The following is a 23,324-nucleotide window of genomic DNA, read 5'->3' on the forward strand; positions in this document are numbered from 1 at the left end:
ATATATATATATATATATATATATATATATATATATATATATATATATATATATATATATATATATATATATATATATATATATATATATATATATATATATATATATATATATATATATATATATATATATATATATATATATATATATATATATATATATATATATATATAGTAATTATTATTATTATTTTAGGAATTATACGTGTTTCATTAAAATTCTGGATTTCACCATCCTACAAATATTTTTAACTATAGAAACAGCGCATACACGCCACCTATGATCCAAAATCTATTTAAAAAATAAAACTGGTCCGCCCAATAACACGGTGCGCCCGTTTATTTGTTTTTACCTGAATATTATTCAGCGTTACTGTATATGTGTGCCGTACTGACAAATGTTGCCCCCCTTCGCTGCCGGGACGCTCTTTTGGTATGGTCCGCCTTTACCCCATCCTCGGTCTGTTCGATGGTACTTTCTGTTGGTAGAAGGTCAAATGACTCTGTGTGCTGTCTACGTTCCCGACGTGGTTAGCAAATACCCGAGACAACATTTTCAACACCATTGATATTTTCTTCATGGTTGTTTCACGTCGTTTTGAAAGTAAGTACAGTACTCAATTGCAACGCTGCTGTTCGCTGTTTCTCATATGGCTCCTGGGCTTATGTTGTCATTACCGATTTCCTTCTGAAGATTTCATGTTTATAAAGTGTTGTGTTTCTGCAGATGACAGGTCCCGGACTCACGGGACAGAATAATGTATGGATGGTCTCAGTATAATGTATTTGTTACACTATTAAAATAATCTATGGATGGTCTCAGTAAAATGTATTTGTTACACTATTCAAATAATCTAGTTTGTTATTATCTCTCTCTCTCTCTCCTCTCTCTCTCTCTCTCTCTCTCTCTCTCTCTCTCTCTCTCTCTCTCTCTCTCTCTCTCTCTCTCTCTCTCTCTCTCTCTCTCTCTCTCTCTCTCTCTCTCTCTCTCTCTCTCTCTCTCTCTCTCTCTCTCTCCCCTCTCTCTCTCTGCTCTCTCTCACTCTCCTCTCTCTCTTTCATCTCATTTTCTGAACCGCTATATCCTCACTAGAGTTGTGATGGGGGTGGGGGTGCTGGAGCCTATCCCAGATGACTCCGGGCCAGAGGCGGGGGACACCCTGAATTGGAGGTCAGACAATCGCACTGAACAAGGAGACAAACAACCATTCAGGCGCTCACATTCATACCTAGGGCAATTTAGAGTGTCCTATCAGCCTACTATGCATGTCTTTGGAATGTGGGGAGAAACTGAAGTACCCAGAGAAAACCCACGCAGGCCCGAGGTGTAAATTGGCCAATATCTGAATATTCTCTGTATCTAATCGCATAAAGCGTTTAGCACAATTTAATGTGGGGGTGTGGGAGAAACTTCAATCCTCAGCAACTAGCAAGCTCTGAGGAATGTAAATTTAATGAACTGACTCATCCGGGTCTTCCCAAAATTCCCTCCTGTGGAATCATATTTTGCTAAACCTATTACACAATTACTGGCAATCAGGTATAGACACATGAGATGTACCCTGAGCTGCCTCAAAGGGAAGATAAACGAACCAACGATATGTTCTCTTTATGACTTAATGTACATGTTACATGAGAAAATATTCCAAATCTGGTCTGCATGATAAAAAAGGGTTGCTAAAGCCCTAACCCAGGTGACTTCGGGCGAAAGGCAGACTACACCCTAGACTTGTTGTCAGTCAGCCACAAACGAGAGACAAACGACCGTACACAATCACAATCATATCGCTACTAATGGGAATCAAGCTCGCGCCTCACCGCTCCAAAGTCAGGGGAGTGAACTTAGCCACCACGAGGTGGAGCATTTTTTTATAGTAGTATAAAACTATGAAAAAAGTTCACAAAAAATGTCAAAATTCGTGCCAAAACTCAAGGGCGGAAGACAGGAGAGGAAAAAATGTGATGTGCTGAATAATACAAACAACCGAGAAGGACGTTGTCTTCATTTTCTTTGTATTACATTTAGCTTTTTTTATGATCAATACTACTTCATAATTAATCAAGAAATTTCTAAGTGCAAGTCCTATGTTTAAATAATGCTTGTGCATGTGTGTTCACGGTCTGGATAAACAGCAATGTTGGCATAAAGTATTTTTTTTGTCTGTTATTTTCTACAATTCAAACCTAGACAAAATGTCTGAGAGATTACAAGAATAGGGTTTGAAGTCAGAGGGAGAAGGTTCTTAAATCAAAAAGATTACAAAAGTTCATCAAATGAGCACGGATTCTGATTTGTCGAAATGCATTCTTCCATTATGCCTTAAGGGCTCAAGTTAATTTGAGATTTTGATAAATATTTATCAGGCATTAACCAATCACTTATCTGATGCTTAATGGGCACATTATTTTGTGCAAGGACTGATCATCACGGGTCCTTGTGTACAGTATATTTTGTTTTGAATTCAAAGGGGGCTTTGGTTGTTTGGTCAGACAGTAAAGTGGTAGCCTACAGCCTTTCCTCTTTTACCGATACACAGTTGATCGATCGCTTGCTGTTTTTTACTGCTTTATTTTGGGTTCAAATCTAGGTCGGTCCTGTGAAATTTGCTTTTTCTCACCGGGCCTGCTTGGTTTTCCGCCGGGTAATTCAGTTTCTCCAAACATTCCAAAGACATGCATAGTAGGCTGATTGGACACTTTAAATTGCCCATAGGTATGAGTATGAGCGCCTGAATGGTTGTTTGCCTCCTTGTTCAGTGCGATCGACTGGTCACCGACTCAGGGTGTCCCCTACCTCTGACTCAAAGACAGCTAGGATAGGCTCCAGCACCCCCCGCTACCCTAATGTGTATAAAGTAGAAAATTAGATGACATAAAAGAATGCTTAGCTCTCCTTTTTAAATACTCAAGCGGTGAAGAATGTCATGAAAAGTGGAAAAGTGACACTTTCCGAGAAGTTTGTTTTGAAGTGGGTTTGTTGTGTACGTATTGCTACAGATTACGTATTACCTACATGCAGTAAACCAAGCCATGTAGCTAGTTGAGGATTACTGAGGATTTGGCACGCTAAACCCTAGAAACCCAGTCCAGTGAATCTCCACCCCCAGAGCTGCCCATGACCCTCTTGGTTTCTGCTCCCCCTCTCTCCAACAGAGCAACAAACTGTCCTTTCCTTTTTTTCATTTGGACCTGATTGAAAAGTCTGCACGGAATGTAATTTGCCAACACATGAGCAATACCTGAAGTATTTTTGAACTGAAAATGATTCATTCATTCATTCATTTTCATTCTCCTAACAAGGGTCATGTAGTGTGCTGGAGCTTAACCCAGCTAACTACGGGCAACAGGTGTGGGACACCGTGGGCAGCCAATCGCAGGGCACAAGAAGACGGACAACCATTCATGCTCACATTCCTACCTACAAATTATGATAGATGACACTAGCTAAAGATTTTGTCCAAATTCAACAACTGCAGTGACATTTCAATCTGTGCGGCGCTGCAGTAATATGACTCATCTGCTCTCCACTCTTGTCCCCATACTGTGTCCTTTGTCAGCACCTACCTACCCTTTGTTTACATCTGTCTTCAGTCTCTCATCTCCTCTTTCTCCACTATTGATTTCCGTGACTATGTCTGATGGCACACAAAGCTTGATTGCCTCACGTAATAGGGGTCATGTTAGCCCGGAAGGAAATGCAAAGCTATTTTGAAACTGGCATAGACTTTGTATTACAACTGGTACATGATGATATTCGATGTAGATCCATAATTCCAGTATTAACAAATTGAGGTAAAAATTGAGTCTTGGATTTCTGTATACTTCTAAATGAGTTATTACTCAAACATGAAAGTGACCGGGCTCTGATTAATAAGTCCCCTTCCCCAGCTCATATTTTGGATCTCTCCCAGCAAACAGCCAACATATGCATCATGACATTTCAGCACTAATTATAGAATAACTGTATTTGAAATGCTTATTGTCTATATAAGTGTATTTGTGTCAGTCAAGTGATTTATTGTGTGGGGAGTTCTAGTGTAGACATCACAATGATGGTGCCCACAGGCACATAGGTTTTCTTAAATACCAACTTTGTAAAGCCTGTTCCACTAAAAATCCGGAGCACCTAGACAAAACCCACACAAGCCAGATAGAACATACAAACTTCCCACAGTGAAGTGCGGACTGACTTTGGATTGTACCCTCGATCCCAGAACTGCGTGTCCGATGCGCTAAGCAGTCGGCCACCAAGACTATTCTATCATATTTTCTCAAATGAATGATGAATGAATATTTTGAATTTGTCTTGGTCAAATACCAACCCTGAGCAAAATGTTTCTTTTCCCTCTGATCTAGCTGAATTATGTAAAGCATTCTGTGTTAAAATTTTGAAGCTCTGAACAGTGACAGTTTTTCTGTACTTTGTTAGTCCAAATCATCTTCATATTCTGAGCTCTACAATTTTATTGAGATCAAATTTTAAAAAATATATAATATTTATAATATATGAGAAATTTGTACAAACTCTTTATCATAATTTGGAAGTACTTGTCTCATTTCCCTTATATATCATGCCAACAGGCGCTGCAGTGTCAAAACATTTAATCTGGTCAGTTCCCTTTTTATGTTACCTTGAAAGAATATACAACCCATTACTTAATGGATCGTAGGAGCTACACATTTCTTTTACGCCTTTGTTCACAAACAGTGCCCCTGTCACTCAAAGAAAGATCAGATGTTACCAGTGTCAAGCTACTTTGTTAACCTTTTACCTTCATTCCATTTATCTGTGTTCCCAGCGTGTTTGGCGGTGTAAAACTCACTCTGTAGGTATTTTAAATGGAATAATGTGTATGCATACGCAGGTTTATGCATCCAGCGCATGCGTCAAGATAAAGCTGGATGGTCTTAGCCGGCACTTTAATCACCCTAATTTTCTTTTCCTTTCTCCTGGCCACCTACACATCTCATTATAGACCTCTGCATTAATTATTGAATCCTGTCTTCTTTTACTCAAAGCTTTTCATCTGCAGTCTCTGAAAACCTTTACACGTAACAGCCAGGCTAACTTGTGAATCGAATTGAAAGCTTTATTGTCATTGTACAAACACATTTAGTATACAGCCATACCTCTACTTACAAATGCCTCGAGGTACAAAATGTGCAGGTTCCGAAAGCTTTTATATGCAAATGAGTGCCTCAAGATACGAAACAAGATCCAAGTTACGAAATCCCCCAAAAAGTAATTGTTTTTCCTTATCCGTTATTTTATTTCGAAATTGTCGGGGATGCATTAATTCTCACTTTAGAAACTTGCTACACTCTACTGGGATCTCATTGGCTGTATCACAACAACCACTAGCCATGTTTCAATATTTTCTACTGTACTTTTGACCGCCATTTGTCAAGGTTTTTTTTGTTGAGTTTATCCAAGTCTGGATAAGGCAGCTTCCTCTGTTTTTATCATCATGCCTCCCAAGAAAATTAGCAGTGCAAATTAAAATAAGTGGCCAGTGAGGAGGGCATTGACAAGTTGATCAAGAGGGATAAAAAAAAATTTCTTGAGTTGTGAAGTGAAGTATCACACACAGTATTAGCATAAAGTAATATGATTTAAAATTAGGTTTTAATTACTTATTTTTTAAGCATGTCAAATCAATTGACTAAATTTATATTTCTTTCTGTTGCTACAAATCTCTAAAAAGAAGTTACAATATTAGCTATTACTGCAATAAATTGTTTTTATTATACCTGTATTATTGCCAGTTAATCATACAGCTCAGCTGGAGGAATACTAATGAAATTTACTGAGGTCAGGATAGCAGTCATGCAGAAACCAGAGGGCGACATGACTATGATGCTGAAAATCTCACCGTCATTTTTTTCTCTTTCTTGTGTGTGTGTGTGTGTGTGTGTGTGTCCATGTGTCTGTGTGAATGTCCTGCAGATTTGAAAAGTCCAAATCAACTGTAGACCTTGTAGATCCAGAACTCCCGAATAAGAGGAAAAAGACACTACCAGCACCATGTTCAGCAGCAAAAGGTCAGCACAATGTCACTTTTTTTACATCAGGCAGAGATTTAGTCACTTAATCCAGAGTGCATGCATAAAAAGTGGTATAGAAGATGATCTTTTATGTATATGGTATATTTTTAGCTATTACATCTGATAATCCGTCATGTGTGTGCAAATACTTCATTCAGATAACTTTAGTAAACCCTTCTATTTCCATGTGTCATTTTCCATTTTTAATGGAGCTTGTGGTACCATACATGTTCAAATCATTTGACGGGGCTTGGATGTTTGGTCGCCAGTCTTTTGGTCGCCGGTCAAATGGTGACAGAGTGTTTACTGTTGAAACCAGCTCTCAGAATTATATTCATGAGAGAGAGTTTTATATCTAAGAGAGATAGTTTAATATCTAAGAGAGAGAGAGTTTAATATCTAAGTACTTTTTAATATCTAAGTACATTTAACCAGCGACCAAAAGGTACCAAAAGACCGGTGACCAAACATCCGGTCACGTCCAACATAGAAGCAGATGCATGATGCCTTATAGATTTGGAATATTAGTAAGTGTTAGGAATACATTGTCGTCAAAAATAGTTTTTTTAGATCTGATTGAAAGGATGGAAATGCATTTTGCCAATGTATGACTGTCATGTGAAGTACATAATAACAATGAACAATTTTAGCATTAGCTGGAACCGAGTTTGGAAGGAGGCATTAGTCACCTCTCCACCGTGCAGTACACATGATGACACTAGTCAACACTGTTATTCGTGTAAGTGTATTGTACTACACAGTCCTAGTACTAACATCAGTGTTCTCGTTACCTCTGCGTCCTGCGTCTGATACGCACAGCTTTTCTTCCAGACGCACAATTTCAAGTAATGTGCTTTTTTCGGACGCAAAGAAATTTTTATCAAAAAAAAAACCAAAACACATATATCCGATAGCAAACCAATTTATTCCACATAATCTTTGCGAAATAATTCTCGCGAGACTAGCAGACACTAGCAGACGAAGGAGAGAAAGCGATAGCAAGAGTTTCGTAATAGTGTAAGAAAGATAAAAAATGTTTCAGAAAAAGCAAAACAGTCTGGATAGTTATTTCGCAGTTAAAAATACAACTAGTAAGAAAAGAACTGCAGAAGATTCGATCGATGATCATGAAGCAAAACGGGGGCGGCAAGGAAAAATACGCACATTTCAAAAGACTTTTGGCTGCAAAGAGAGGAGGATCTACGAGCTGAAAGACTAGTACAATGATAAATAAACCCTAACCCTAAACCATATAATAAATAAATTAAATCTGAATGTTTATATATCGTTGTTTATGTTTTATTTGCATCCGTAGTATGTTGGGACTCGTGACAAGTTTCCTGGGACGCACAGTTTTCAGACAAGCGAATCCCTGGGACTCGCAGTGTGCCAATTGTAAAATTATCACTGTAACATTATGTTTTTGTAGTAGTTAGTTGACTATCTCTTGTTTCCTGGTGGTAGTTTAGGTCATTTTGTTCAGGTTGATTTTACAGTAATTGCAGTAGTAGAACTAGCCGACACCTTTTTAGAGGTGTTCGCCAACATAGCTAGTGTCCCACTGGTTCCAAAATGTTCACTGCATGGAAAAGTTAAATTCAATGGTCGCTTCCATTGGGCAAAATGCTTTCAAAATACATTCCTCCAAGTGCAATCGGGGTGACGGTAAGTACCAGCAACACCAGTCAAAACAACTGACCTATAATTTTTTTACCTCCACGTGCCGACTTAGCCTGAGGAACGCAAACATACCGAAGAGCCAAATGTTACACATGATAGAAAATCACTCCTGGGGAAAAAAAACGAATGGGATGGATAGCTAGACTCATAATTGGAATAGTCATGAAGTCTGACACACTTTTGATGTCAAATCATGTTCAAACCACGACATAGGTTGAGAGTAAAGCTTGCTCATGTGCTGAATCTCACTAATTTCGTTATACACAGCTGTTGTATAATGACAATAAAGGCTTTTGATTTGCTATTGAGAGTAAAGTTTTGCTATTATTTTTCAGGTGATTAGAGAGTAACTTTGGCCTTCAAAATGGAAGGTACAATTTTGGTTGGAATAGCCCAGGGATAGGCAAACCGGTCCTCAAGGGCCGCTGTGGGTGCAGGTTTTTGTTCCAACCTATCCAGCACAGACAGTTTAACCAATGAGATTTCTGCAGAAAACAAGAAACACCTGGCTGCAACTACTGATTGCACTTGTAGGACACCACATGTGAAAAGGTGCCCTCTGTATGGGTTGGAATGAAAACCCGCACCCACCCTTTGTGGAATAGTTTGCCAGCCCCTGGAATAGCCCCTCAAGTTGTAGGCTGCCGGTTGTAGTTATTTTTTGTCTATTGTCATGAAGATCATAGTGCAAAAAGGGTCAAACATATTCTTACTGCTAATGGAGAAAAACAGCTGTAAATTAGTATTTTTTTTTAGTAATTGGTATTGGCCCTGGACATGATTTTGTGATAGAGGGAACAAAGCAAATTCATCTTTTGTGGTAATGAGAACTGAGTGTCCTCACAATGCCGCTGCATCCACCTGTCTCCCCATAGTATGTGATCATCATGCAGTGGGTGAAAAGATGATTAAACCAAGCCAGCACTTTGTCTTGTGAGAGCTGTGTCAGCACAGTAGATGACATGGATATGCTCAAAATGATGGTTAATTCTGGAAATTCAAAGCTCCTGAATCACATTCACATTTTTGCTGAGTAAGAAGCTCCATCCTTTTCGCCTCCTAAACTGCTGATTGAATCATAACGTATCTGAGAAAATCTGTGTAACTGGCAGAGGTTGTTATTTGCTAATGTCTCTTTATTTTATTTACTTATTTGGGTAGTCAGCTTCCCTCTGTTAACATGCATACTGTGAGCGATTGTTTACATTACCCATTCACCCTAGAGGCTTGACATTTGAAACTAACATATAGTCCAACATAGTCAGGTTACATAATATCCACTTCCAGCCTAAGGACACTGGGCCACAGTAACTATAAAACAGGTCATCTAGTCAGAAGAACAAGGTGGGTGCACTTGTACATGAATTAGTTAAATGAGATCAGGGATTGAATGTGTTTAACTCTGGTGGTTTTCTGGTGGTTTGTTTGTTCTCACAAGGAAACTAGGGCTTATCCCAGCCAACTATGGGCAGTATGTGAGGGACACTCAGAATTGGTTGCCAGCCAATTGCAGGGCACCTTGAGACAGACAACGATTCACACTCATACTCAAACCTAGACACAATTTAGAATAGTCAATCAGCCTACGATGCATGTTTTTGGAATGTGTGGGGGAAACCAGAGTGCTCGGAGAAAAGTCACACATGCACAAGGAGTACATACAGCCTAACAGGAATGTTGGAATCCACTGAGAAATGGACCTTCGCTTTTAGAACTGTGAGACAAGAGACTAACATGCTACCTCTTCAATTACCATGTCCCGAGTTAGGACATTTTTGGTCACAGACAACAGGTTTTTTCTATATTTGTCAAAATTGCGAACACATTCAACCTGCCCACCCCTGCTCACAATGGCTTATTTTGATAAAACACATCCTATGCAATCAATCCAATTCTGAGCCATTTGTAGATAGGTTTCAAAAATATGATATCACCTTACTGTGCGACCGATTTCTGTGGCGAAGGTGAAGAGATTTGCAGGACAAAAGGATTCTCGAGGGCGAGTGGTTAGCGCGTCGGCCTCACAGCTTAGAATGCGTATGGCCATTTGTCTCTTTACGTGCCCTCCAGCTGACTGGCGACCAGTCTAGGGTGTAGTCTCTGCCTTTTGTTCGAAGTCAGCTGGGGTAGGCTCCACATACACCCGCAACACTTACAAGTAATGAATTACTTTAAAGCAGTGGTTCTTAACCTGGGTTCGATCGAACTCTAGGGGTTTGGTGAGTCACTCTCAGGGGTTCGGTTGAGCCTCTGCCGTGGAGGTCAAAAAACATCGACTCATCATGTCTATACACGATAGCATGCCCTGCTTGACCATCACTGGCTGCAGATGATCACGTCACATTGCTTGTCCAATCAGTGCTTCGAAGAATTTATGTATCTTGAATTTGAAAAAAATAAATAAAACTAATAAAAAGTTAAGTGAATAAAACTTTCATGTAGGTAATTTAGGTGTCAAGTATCTTACTTTGTTAATGTTTTTGAATGTTGCATATAGCTCAATACTTAAACCTTGTAGTAAATAATAGATTGCCACATTGAACTAATACCCTTTGTCACCAATGAGTGATTTGAAAAACCAGCAGAGAGACTACCTTGTCAATAATTCAATGAGACATTCTTCGAATTTCTCTAATAATGTTGGTCATTCGATCACTCTAATGTGTACATCAAACCATGGATTCAGGTTGCTGTTTTGTCTATTGTGAGCTCTCTAATTAGAATACCGTATTTTCACGACTATTCGGCACATCGTATTTTTAGCGGCACTGTCAATAACGAGTGCTATTTCTGTATTTTACACACAAAGGACGCACCATTCTTTTAGACGCAGGCAGGCATGGCATATATATATTATATAAAACCATAATAGTGCTGGCGACGGAAGAAGCCCCAGACGCTATTTCCGGTGTGCAGTGACTGCTGAGTTATATAGTTCTTTTGTCAATACACCCAGGTTGACGGCTGTGATAACTTTGCACTAATAGTATCAATATACTACAACGGCGAACACACTAATTTGGTGCTACATGCACATGTTGTATTTCTCAAGCCTCCGGGAATGACGGCAAGCTCCAAGTTTATATATATATATATATATACAGACATATATAGATATATATAGAGAGAGATATATAGAGAGAGAGATAAAGAGATATAGATTAGCCTACCATGCATGTTTTTGGAATGTGGGAGGAAATTGGAGTACCCAGAGGAAACCCACACAGGCCCGGGAGAACATGCAAGCTCCACACAGATGGACGTGACCTGGATTTGAACCCAGGACCACAGAGCTGTGAGGCTGACGTAGTAATCACTCATGCCACCGGGCCACCCCGGAACAAAGGTATCTTAAAATATACCACACTCTTTGCCGTATTAGCTCCTGAGTGTTGCTGAATTCAAATCACATCTCGAGCCTGAGCTTGACTGCCCCAGGTTTGGCTTGTGACTCATCAAAAAGGGAGGAGAGAACATTAGGTAACATAGTGGTATCCTGGTCATTCATTATGCATGATTCATCCTTGTAAAAAAATATATATATAAATAAATACTGTGTAGAGCACAGAAAAAAGGACAATTTCAATAACTGAAATATGAATATGATAAAAATGGGATTATGATTGCATTGCAGAGTATCGCAGTTGTTTATTGTGTTGTCCTGAATTTAGTTTCTCGTTACACTACTGTCATTCAAGTACCTAAATGTTCACAGTACTTCCTCCTCTGTTGCATTTGCATTGTTTACATTGTGTAGATAGTGTATTGTACTGTCCATATCAACAATCTTTGAATACACAATTTATTCTCACGCAGTGGACAGTTATGTGTTATAGTGTTTTAATTTTTGCAAGTTTTGAACAGTTTTTTTGGGGTGCTAGTAGCATGCTCCGACCTTCCTGTGTTCCTTCACTGCATGCATGTCTGTCCGTAAGTGCTCTGAGATTGGCTGGCAAATAGTTCAAGGTGTACCCCACCTCCTGCCATAATTAGATGGGATAGGCTCCAGCCCCCTCATGACCTTCATGAGGATAAATCTCCCACTGCCTTAGTCCAATATCTAAATGAAACTTGATTGCACTGAATAGACTGAATTGAAGCAAGAAAGTGCGCAAGCAGAGGTCCTCCTGTCTAGAATTTGCGAAATGCAGATCGTACGAGACTTCTGAGTCTCTCGACTACTGCTGTTTGTTTTTTGAATTTTAATGATTTTTTTTTCCTGCTTGCGCCAGGCCCTGTACAAAAAAAGCAAAAAATGAAGAACAGAAAAAATATATTTAAAAAAAAAAAGCAATCCAAAAATAAATTATTTTGAAAAACGGTTTGGCCATTTTTGTTTGTAAGATGAATGCAATATGGTTTTGTATGAATTCAGTCATTTCAGAGGAGTTGTTTCTATTTTTTAGTGGCGGTAATCCATAAAACGAAGAACTATGAATTTAGAGAAGAGGAATAATACAAAAGAATTCCTTTATTATTTTTCCGATTGTTTACATAGTCTCAGGCAATCATTCATTTAGAACTACAGTCTGTAAGAGCCATTAAGCAAGATATTAAATGTTGCATATATATCTTATGTTACAAAGCAATCATTAGAGGAGGGTAATAGTATGCACAGTATTATTCATAATGAACAAAGGAAATGTCTATTCACTATATTTATTTATTTGTTTTATCACAGCATTCGATTTGGTTTAGATTTTGTCATTATTTGACAGCTGCCTTTATCAACATTGTTTTTACCAGTCACATAAATTCAAGCTAAATAAGTGAATGAATAACTGTCTTGCCACCAATCCAGGGTATCCCTCGCCTAATACTCATAGTTGGCTGGGATAAACTCCAGCACCCCCTGGGACCCTGGTGAGGATTAAGCCGTTTGGAAATGAATGCATAAGTGAATAAGTGATAACAAATTTTAGTTGACATAGCTTCCATTAACTCAAAAAATGGTAAATGTAAACACCTGCTAGTCGGTTTAGCTTCACATACCTCCCTCCAATTAAAGATAATGGAATTGTTTGACTTCATCGTAAAAAGATTGTCAGTAAACTGCACATTAGAGTCTAATGACTTGGAATGTTTTTAAAAATGTTCTGAAGTTTAAAGTGCACAGCATTGTAATGCATTTGGTTGACACTTTTTCCTCCACATTAAGGAGTTTTTGATTTGCAGAAAAAATACATACTACATTTGTATTTGAGTTCAGTAAAGAGCATTCATGTGCTCACACATTGATTTGGTCCATGTCATTGACATCAACAAAAAATATGTCATGCTTGAGGGACTTGTTCAAATGAAGCAAATATGCATGGGTAGGATTTTCTTCACTGACTCACAGCTCTCTTCATTTGGCAAACAAGGTTTCATGATGTTGAGAACTGATAATCATGTGTAAGTTTAAATGATGTGTCTATCATTTGATGCATATGAAGTTAAATGTGTAGATGTAGTGTTTGTCATTGTTCGGACAAAGGGACTCGGTGAATACTTCCTCTATCAAGTACGTCAATATGGGCGATAGCAAGATTTGTGAAAACACTCGCACTGAGAATAACCTACAGTACCCAGTGAAAAACCCACGCAGGCCCGGGGAGAACATACAAACTCCACACAGATGGACCGACCTGGATTTGAATCTAGGACCCCAGAGCTGTGAGGCCAATGCCACCTCTGTGCTACATACAGTATATGGGCTTCACAAATGTGAATGGAAAATAGGGCGCTGCTGTGAACAGTTTGCGCTTAACACACTATGAATGAAACCCAAGATTTTATCCAATTCAAACCAGACGCACAAATTCTTCTAGCATGATCTATATCCCCAAAACCATGTATTTTATTTCAGCTCCTTATGCACACCTTACTCTGACTTGAGCCCAAAAGTATTTTAAGAAGTTAATTCATTACTAGTTAAGATTTCAATGTACTAGTTATTATATCAAATATGCACGGAAATATGTGTGCTTGTATGTGTCAATGTATTCCTTCATCTTCTAAATAGTAGAGTGACGTACTTTGTAGTTTCTGTTTTTTACCTCACATGCCCTCCACTGGTTTGTAAACACCATAGCAATGCCCGTGAAACAAGCTTATCTCACTTGCACACAAATTGTGGTTCAAAGTCATTTGGTTATTTTATGATAGAAAGCACACAGCTTGCAGTACAGCACAGCAACAGGGTGGGCAGGGGGCAGTAGAAGCATGATTACTAAAGCAGTGATAATTGCATGAACCCAATAGAGGATTTGTGAGAGACTCAAGCTCCATCCTCAAAAAATAAACATTATTTAGGTTAGCTGTGTCCTGGGGGAGTGAAGCTGTTGCACTGGACACAGATTTCCTGTTGGCTTTGTTAGTCTAGGAAACAATGTGCATACTGTATGCAACACCACGAGTACAATCCCCTAGGGTCAATCTAATTTGTGATTATACGGATGCACAACTGTCAAGCTGTTACGAGAATAACACTGCTACCAGAAATCTTCCCACCACCTTGTCATTTAGTAATTTCTAATTAATGTCTACATTTTTTGTGCTTAACTACTTTGTAATATTTTTACAAGATCGCATATACATCAAATTAAACGTCAAGATCTTTGTCATAATGTGATTACTGCAATACCTAGACAAACAAGTGTCCCTACATACGAGAAATTTGACATACGAGGAAAACTCCGAGCAAATTTTTGCCTTGAGATACAAGACATCAAAAGATGAAAATTAGCCCTCTTACATATCAATTATATTTTCTGTTTCTTATTAAATAAATCAAACTCAAACAAATTTGTAATCCGGGCATATTATTGATTTGGTCACGCAGTCTCCCGCTAACCGTTTATCTTTTAACCGTATTAAACGAAGGCTCTCCATCCTGTTATGAATGTCACTGTGCAGCTTGGAAATGAAGTTCAGCAGGCATGCTTTGGTCCCATTTTTCTTTTCTTAATTTTGCACTGATTAATGCAAAAAAGGCAACTTGTACAGCCGGTCTGGTAGATATCTTTTTGTGAAGGAGATGTGATGAGAAAAACAGTGCGATGCTGTTCTCATAAGCAGCCTCTCGCATACTCGGCGGATTGGCGGCCGTATCAGGAACCAACTTGTATGCTTGTTTCTCAAATTTGTCTTGTATCTGAAAGCAAAAAAGGTACTGGGAATATTCCTCATATCTCAATTTTCTCGCATGTCGGGACACGTATGTCAAGGTATTACTATTAAAAATGGGCTCCAACTGTTGTGGTAGTGCTTTCCGACCTTTGAATAGTAGGCTTTTATCACATTAAATCAAATGCTTATACATTCTAGTGCCTTTTTGCAATCATCGCATGTATTCGTGTACTCACACATCCTGCAATGGGATACAATCCCGGGCTCAGTCATAGTGGACAAGAGCAGGGACAAAGTGACTCATCACCAGATGGCTGAGTGTCACACATCCCCGCCACCAGGAACCCTTATGCTTTTACCACCTGGACAAGACCCAAAGTGACATGGCCTTGGAGGGTGGCCACTCAGGATATAGACAGCTAGGACCACACATAACAAGATGTTTGCCAAGATTCTATTTTTCTTTTACATTTAAACCTTCAAAGTCAAATCTAAATCTGGTTGACCTCACACGTTGTCATATCTAAAAAGGTAGACCTGGAACATCTTACAATAAAAATATTTATTAAGTCTCATACTTGCTGGTGGATGAGTGTTCAGTGTATCGGCCTCACAGTTCTGGGATTGAGGATTGAATCCACGGTTCGGACCTGGCCACCGATTCAAGGTGTCCCCTCGCATGATGTCCATAGTTGGCTGGCATTGGCTCCAGCAATGAATGACTCTTGCACCTAAACATGTGGTTTTGTACATGCAATGTTTTTATTAAATCACCCTCAAACAAAATGAAATATAAACCAATAAGAATGTGAAAAAAATGTAATCATACCAGATTATTGTGTCATTTTTGTAAATACTGAAGTAAAATGTAAGTTGGCTCGCATATAGTTCACTTTTTTGTGAACAAGTGATGTGGAGAATTCCATAGTTGTGACTCAGTTAAGCAGAGATGTGAACAGTCTATTTCATTGGACATATTAATGATTGGTTTTCAGATTTTTACAAAAAATATTTGTAGCTTTTATTATATATTTTTTTCTTTTTTAGAAAAAAAAAACAGAAACTGCTTAAAGAAGCTTACTGTTATTCTAATGATTTTTCAATACATTTTCCTTGGCCATCTTTCAATTCGCAGGTTTTTGTTATCAGCGGTAATCACTGACCGAGCCGGACAGCTTTATTAATAATGTGTAAAAAAAAAAAAAACATTATCTCTCCCTTAATTTCAGAACCCTGTTTGAAATTTATCACTTTTAGGCACCCCCTCTAAACTACAGTTCCATTGTATTTCTTGTGTACCATTATCCACAATAATTGTTTAAACTTCAGGTATATTTTGTGTTAAATTCCACATTGCAAAATGGTTCTTTTAGACCGGCCACGTCTTACCTACCATCTTGTTTACTTACTCACTTGCACATATGCACACATCCTCCCTTCCCCCTCGTTCTTGGCTCAAGCATCAGTTATAGGCTCACTGTTATAGGCTTAGCCAGGTCGAGTCCTCTTCTCATCTGCTCTTTGCTTGTCTATGTTATATTAGGTAAATAAATTAGCACAGTGCCCTCCTCTTCTAATGAGGACGTGGTCACATGACATTTCTTCCTCCTATAGTTTAGTTAAGCAGTTTGAGAGGTTGGTTGCAGTATAATTTCTTCTTCACAAGACTCAATGGAACCTGCCCAGAAACCTGTTAGGTATGTACGAAGCTTTTTCACCCCTCCCTCTCTTCCTAATTATTAGTTATCTTGTTGGTGACATTTCTAAGATGGGTTTTGAATTAAAAAAAAAGCTTTGAAGATTTCTGTAAGAGCATAATGCATTTTACTATGACAGTGTGAAATATAAATATAAAAAAACACTCTACTCTAGAAAATACAGTGTGACCCAAAAAGGGGAAACATTTGAAGGTTGTATTGGAGCCATGAGCTAGTAGCAGCACTGCGAAACAATGGCCTTTAGTAGTAAATTCTGCCATTTTATGAACCACCGTTGAATTCAACACGAACTTCACAGTATCCCAGCTAAGATGTTGCAGTGGTAACTGAGTAGCTCAACATCAGATTTCAAGAATGCATTTGTACAGGAGGATGGCATTTAGAGGATGTAATTCTTAAAAGATGATCATTTCATCATTGTATCGGAACAAGCGCGCTTCACTCTGATGACCTCACGTGGACTGCTTATTTATTGATTTATTTGTCCGTCTACTGTTATTTGTGCACTATGTGGTGAAAGCTTTGAAATTTCATTATACTTGTATAATGACAATACAATGGTACCTCGACGTACGAGTGCCCCGACATACGAGCAATGTTTTTCCAATCCAATATCCTGTTTTGGGAGTTTTTTCAGAGGGTTAGAACAAATTAATTTGTTTTTAGTTCATTTCTATGGAAAACGTTCGTTTGAGTTACGAGTAAATCGACATACGAGCTCAGTCCAGGAACGTATTAAGCTTGTATCTAGAGGTACCACTGTAAAATCATTCATTTCAATTCAATTTTAAGATCTCATCTCATTTTTTGAACCTCTTTATCCTCACTAGGATGGCGGGGGTGCCATCTTCAAACTACACAAGGGACTATTGCAGGTAGATTACGGTCCCCATCCCCAAATAGTCTATTTCAAACATTACAGATACTGCTCAAACTCCCATTATTCCCATTAGTTCTTGTAAATTTAAACTGTAAACAAAAACACCCAAGGTTTATTTACCACATTTGATGTGTGTGTGCGTGTGTATTGGAGCAGAAGTCAGAACATTTGTTTGGAAAGTTTGTACTGACGAATTCATGGTGGCAGGGCAGTGGTGCAGAAGATGCTCTGGGGGGCAAAGAGAAAGAGGCGGAATAAAGCGAAGTTGTTCCGTCATCTTGCTGTGTTCGTCTCTATGCATCTATAAATTTTTGTTTAAAAAACAGCTGGGTTTGTCGCTCCCTCCGTAGGATCAGACGCTGGCAAAAGAGGGGATGAAAAGTCAACATGACAGGGACAAAGCAAAGACGTGGCATGGGCCTTCCTTTAAAATGCATTATTTTTAGTGCAAGTCAGTGCGCATGTTGTCGTAGGTGAGGTCGTTTAACTGACGTCATGTGTTTATGTCACCAGCTTTCCACATTAGCACACTATGGTCATTGGCAATGGACATTAAAGAAAAAAAACAAGCTCCCTGTTTAACAACTGTATTTTCATAACTGTTGCCTTAGACTGAACATCAGGACTGAGCCTCTTCAATTCAACACATTTAACTCATTCTTTTTTCTTTATTGTTTTGACATTAAGCATTACTCTAATTTAAAATATTTCCAATCTGAATCCCCCCCCCCCATTTCTGTCAAATATTAAAGCAGGTGATGCTAATCAACACCCTTTGACTATGTGACAGACAATGAATTGCAAGGCAATTAAATAAATAACAATAAAAAACAAATATATGAATAATATGATAAAAATTAATTTCAAAATTAGATTTTTACTATGGTAATATAATATCAGTCCTACTGTGTATAGTTTGCATCTTTTCCCCAGGCCTGCATGGGTTTTCTCTGGGTACTCCGGTTTCCTCCCACATTCCAAAATCATGCATTGTAGGCTGCTTGGACACTCTAATTGCCCCCTACACATGAGTGTGAATGGGTGTCCATCTCCTCTTGGCCTGCAATATGCTGGCCACCGATTCAGGGTGTCCCCCCTATGGCCCAAAGTCAGCTGGGGTAGGCTCCAGCACCCCGTGACCCTGGTGAGGAGGATATGCAGTTCAGAAAATGAATGAACGAATCAGCAATGGCAATATACATTCATCCGTTCATTTTCTGAAACATGTTAATACTAATAGTTCAAATTAAATGGCACAAAGAAACAATGGAGCTCCCAATGCAAGGTGGAGCAAAATAACTTTTAAAAAAAGGCTAATTTTTCACATTGTAAATCCCTACTAGAAGCAGTCATTTGATGTGGTACTTTCTTTCATCTAGCAAAATATAATTATGTCACATGCAAGGCTTAGTTATAATGCAAGTTGTAAAAGAATGAACAATTAGGACAGTAACAATAAAATGAGTACTCAGCCATCAGGAAAGACAATGGCAAATGTGCAGTTAAGAAAGGGACAAGGCATGCTCAAGTCACTGGTGTGTACTTCCGTTCCTTGTCTTTACTAATCTATGTCAATTTTTATTTGACTTGGCTAATTTGCATATGAGGACAAGCTGACTCAGTGCTGCAGTCCTTTATTGCAGGGTCAAAAAAATGCTTTGTGTGTACTTACTCCAAGCTGCTACTACATAATCTTTCTGAAGAAGAATGTTTCCCTCAAAAAAGATGAATTGGACAATGTTTGATGTAATGGAAAATGAAATGTCAACAACCCCTACAGGCACAATTACCTCTTGCAACAAGCTAAAAAGCAGAGCACACCTTGCTGGGAAAAAAAATGAAATAATCTCCTCAAGTGCTATGCAAATGACATTGCCTGCAGCATTATTATCACAGCCATGCAGCTGAGACCACATGCAACTGCCAAAACATATTTTGTCATATTTGACCGTCAAGTTCAGTCTTCATTACATTTCTTCTACATTACACACTGCAGCCCCCGTGTAGTTGTATATTTTATTGTTGTGCTAACTGTCAAAGGGAAAGAAAGAAAATCAGATAATCTATTAACATCCATATTCTGTTGTAATGTAATCATCAATGGCATTTAGTTTAAAAAGGACACACCCGTCAAAATAAGCCTTTCTGTATTCTAGATGTGAGTAAAAGCAGCACAATCTATCAATCCTGTTATCACCTGCGCCTTCAGGGTGCATTGATTTAGATTTTGCTCCTGATTTACTCTTGCATGGATTCCTCAAGCACTGAAACGGCAGTCATGCCCAAATGTAGTAAATCTTCATATCATCTCTCATTTTCTGAACCGCCTCTTCCTCATTATGGTTGCGGGGGGTGCTGGAGCCTATCCTAGCTGACTCCGGGCCAGAGCCGGGGGACACCCTGAATAGGTGGCCAGCCGATCGCAGGGCAAAAGGAGAGGGACAACCATTCACACTCACACCCATATCTAGGGGCAATTTAGAGGGTCCAATCAGCCTACCATGCATCTTTTAAGAATGTGGGAGGAAACTCACACAGGCCTGGAAGAACATGCAAACTCCACACAGTTGGAGCGACCACGGATTTGAACCCAGGACCTCAGAGTTGTGAGATCGACGCGCTAACCACTCGCTCCACCGGGCCACCCACTTAAAAATACATTACACTAAATTTAAACCTTCTTGCACAATAACCCAGGCAAAGATGCTAATGTATTCCACTGCACCTTTTGAGGCGGAACTTCCTGCTTCTCCATGCCTCAGAATCGAGTTTTCGTTTTTCGTAGTCGAGGGTTCAATCCTAGGTCGGTCCTCACTGTATGGAGTCTTCCCTGGGCCTGTGTTTGTTTTTTCCGGGTACTCAGCTGTCCTCCCAATGTCACAACAACATGCATGGTAAGCTATTTGAATACTCTAAATTGCTTCGCTGTCTGAATGTGAGCGTAAATTGTCATCTTACTTCTTGTGCCCTGCGATTCAGTCGCAATCAATTGAGGATGATCAAATGAAGAAATGACCACATTATCTATGTACATCTGCGGAAAAATGATAGTTTGCCCGGAAAAAAAAAACGCTGCTAACATTTTGCAGGGGATGAGTGACCCAAATTATGTCGGTGCCCTTTTAGACATGTGCAGCGGCTGCGTTATGTAATTCACAGGCGTTTGTTCTGTAAACATTATTTGTAAGTGGCCAGACTAAGTCAGTGGGTAGAACTGACCGCACAAAGGTTGTACTAGTTTATGATGTGTTCATTTGTATTGTATGTTAGTCTTTTGGATGTGACAAGGCCTTCCCTTTAAAGTGCCAGAGGCTTACTTTTCATTTTCCATGCCAATCATTCTCTACTGTCACTCTCCATTATGGAACTTTTTTTCACCACCCAACATCCTAACACCTTTTGTCTTGTTCATCTACTGTTGGAAAAAGGGTGTTGGCATATATTGTATCTATTTCTCTCTCCAGCAACACCATGTTTCACCTTCCTGAATAATATTGTTATTTATTAAACACTAATTCTCAGAAAACTACGGGCAGTTGACAGGGGACACCCTGTATCGGTTGCCGGCCTGGGCAAAACAAGACAAAAAAACATTCACGCTTACATTCATAGCAATGGGCGATTTGGAGAGGTCAATTGACCTACCATGCATGTGGTTGTGATGTAGGGGGAAGCCTTATCATTTTATCTACTTTGAATACTACTAGTACTACACTTTCGGCTTGTCCCATGAGGGGTCGCCACAGGAAATCACCCTTCGTATCATCTTTCCCTACACCAGCCACTTTAATGTCATCCCTCATTTATGTCGTGTTATATTATTATATTAACCCTCTCCTGACAGGTGTTGTAGAGTTTCAGCAATGGAAATGCTAATCACTTATCTTGCATATTTTTTTGTCAAAGTCCCTGTTTTTTTGTCTTTGGGCCAAAGGGGACCTAGACCCTAAACTGGTTGCTAGGCAGTCATAGGGTATGCATAGAGACAACCGTTTACACTCTCAATGGGAATCGAAGCCATGCTTCCTCGCACTAAAAAGAACCACTGCAACACTGGGTGGCAGCTCGTGTATTACACAATATGAATACTTTTTTTTCTCCTTGCTAAAATGTTATTGGAGCCCCAGAGCCTTAAGGTCGTTTACACAATTCTCCCATTTTTGGGAAAATCCCACATTTTTAGCCAGCTTTTTTTGTCAAATTAGAGTAAGCTATTAATAAGCACTGTGCATTTCAGCAAGTTGTAGAATATGGCAACTGCTGCCAAATGTGCCTGCTGCAGAGGGGCATTGGGTCAACCAGCAGGCTGCCAACTGACTGCACACAGGAGGGAAGAAGACATGTTTTTTTTAGGAACAGAAGTAGAAAGGAGAAGTTGAAATCAGGAAGAGCCTAGGATGTATTTTATCATCATTGCCAGACGCTCACAATATAACAGTCATCATGCAAACTGGAAATCATCACATGATTCCACACATGCATTTCCAGTTGACCTATGGGGGGCAGGGTAAATATGCGACCTGATCAGCCTGTGCCAGTGACACCAGTGGTGGCAGCTGTCGGTGCCTGCGGCCAGTCTGTGCCTTCTTTGCAAATACCAGATGTGAAAGTGTGCATGCTGGTGGAGAAAATCAGATTTTTCAGTATTCAGCTGGCACAAATAGGAATGATGTTCCCACTTCACCAATGTGCACGTTTTAACTAAAGGTGTCAATCTGAATGTGTGCCATATTTTTTTTCTTTCTATTAGAAAGTGCACTGCCTGAGGACACACCACTTCAATAGCTTCGGGTTATTATACTCCATGTGTGGGAGGAAGCAGACAACTGGAAATGCATGGAAACATAAGTGTACACATATATTGAATTACTATCAGGCGGTGTGCGCAAGGCCTACCAGAATGGTTCGTGAGAATAGAGTTGTCGAGACCATCAAAAGTCAGGGGCGAAGGTTGTGGAGTTTGGCTAGAGCAAGTTGCGCGGACACAAGAGTCTGTCTTCCTTTCTCAGATGTGCTGGAAATGTGTGGTGATCATTCAATGCCTCATATGAAAATAAGATATTCTTTATAAAAAAAGAAAAAATCATGATTGGAGGAATTGTGAGAAAAAAATCTCACCTTTATCCCGTCAAACATCATTTTAGGATGAACTCAAATTAATATTTTGAGCCATGCCATCTTGTCCTGTATAAGTATGACTTCAAAATCCGCACTCCTGAATGAATGACAAACTAACATGACAGAGTCCTGGCCAAAAGTTTTGAGAATGTCACAAATATTACATTTTCACAAAGTCTGTTCCTTGAGGGTTTTGGGGTGTTTCCCAGATGTTTCTATGATATGATGACATACAATTAAAAGCATTTCACTAGTATGAATGGATTTATTGAGAATTACATGCAATAGCTCGATATTGCAGTGTTGACCCATCTTTTTCAAGACGTCTGGAATTCTTCCTGGCATGCTGTCGATCAACTTCTGAACCAAATCCTGACTGATTGCAGTCCATTGTTGCATTATCAAAGCTGCCAACTTCTCCTGAATTTCCGGAACTTAAGTAACGCAAACTCTGGGACTCTGAAAAAATTCCCTAAACACTCTATATCCAAAAATATTGTCACTTAAAAAATATTTTGGAGCAACCATTTCAGAAAAGTACCAAATCCCCAATTTAAATGCCTCGAAATTCACACCATCGCTACGGCTTACACTTCGTACTTCTGTATTTGATTCAAATGCACTGTGAACCGGATGAATTGGGTAACACAAGTGCATTGTGAATCATCCGAGTTACAAGTTCTGACAAATATTTTGTCTTGTGCAAATCCAGCGTGGCAATCGATTCAGAATTGATTACATAAGTAGCCTCTATCGCTTTCACATTTAAAAAAA

The 23,324-nt window shown here is 39.2% G+C and overlaps 1 protein-coding gene across 5 annotated transcripts in view; it reads left to right on the forward strand.

The window, feature by feature from the left end:
• Positions 1-463: 463 nt before the first annotated feature.
• oxr1a (oxidation resistance 1a) overlaps positions 464-23,324 on the forward strand; it is an 83,858-nt gene continuing 60,997 nt past the window's right edge. For 4 of the 5 annotated variants that reach the window (XM_077719988.1, XM_077719992.1, XM_077719993.1 and 1 more), the window contains exon 1: positions 16,375-16,531. In XM_077719988.1, coding sequence (XP_077576114.1) covers positions 16,506-16,531 — 26 coding nt within the window. In that variant the 5' untranslated portion in view covers positions 16,375-16,505. Of the gene's footprint in view, positions 604-5,946; positions 6,042-16,374; positions 16,532-23,324 lie in introns of those variants that run through there. The other variant, XM_077719989.1, reaches the window with a different exon arrangement.

Source organism: Stigmatopora nigra, chromosome 7 (assembly GCF_051989575.1).
Source record: "Stigmatopora nigra isolate UIUO_SnigA chromosome 7, RoL_Snig_1.1, whole genome shotgun sequence".
In the NCBI taxonomy this organism is placed as follows: domain Eukaryota; kingdom Metazoa; phylum Chordata; class Actinopteri; order Syngnathiformes; family Syngnathidae; genus Stigmatopora; species Stigmatopora nigra.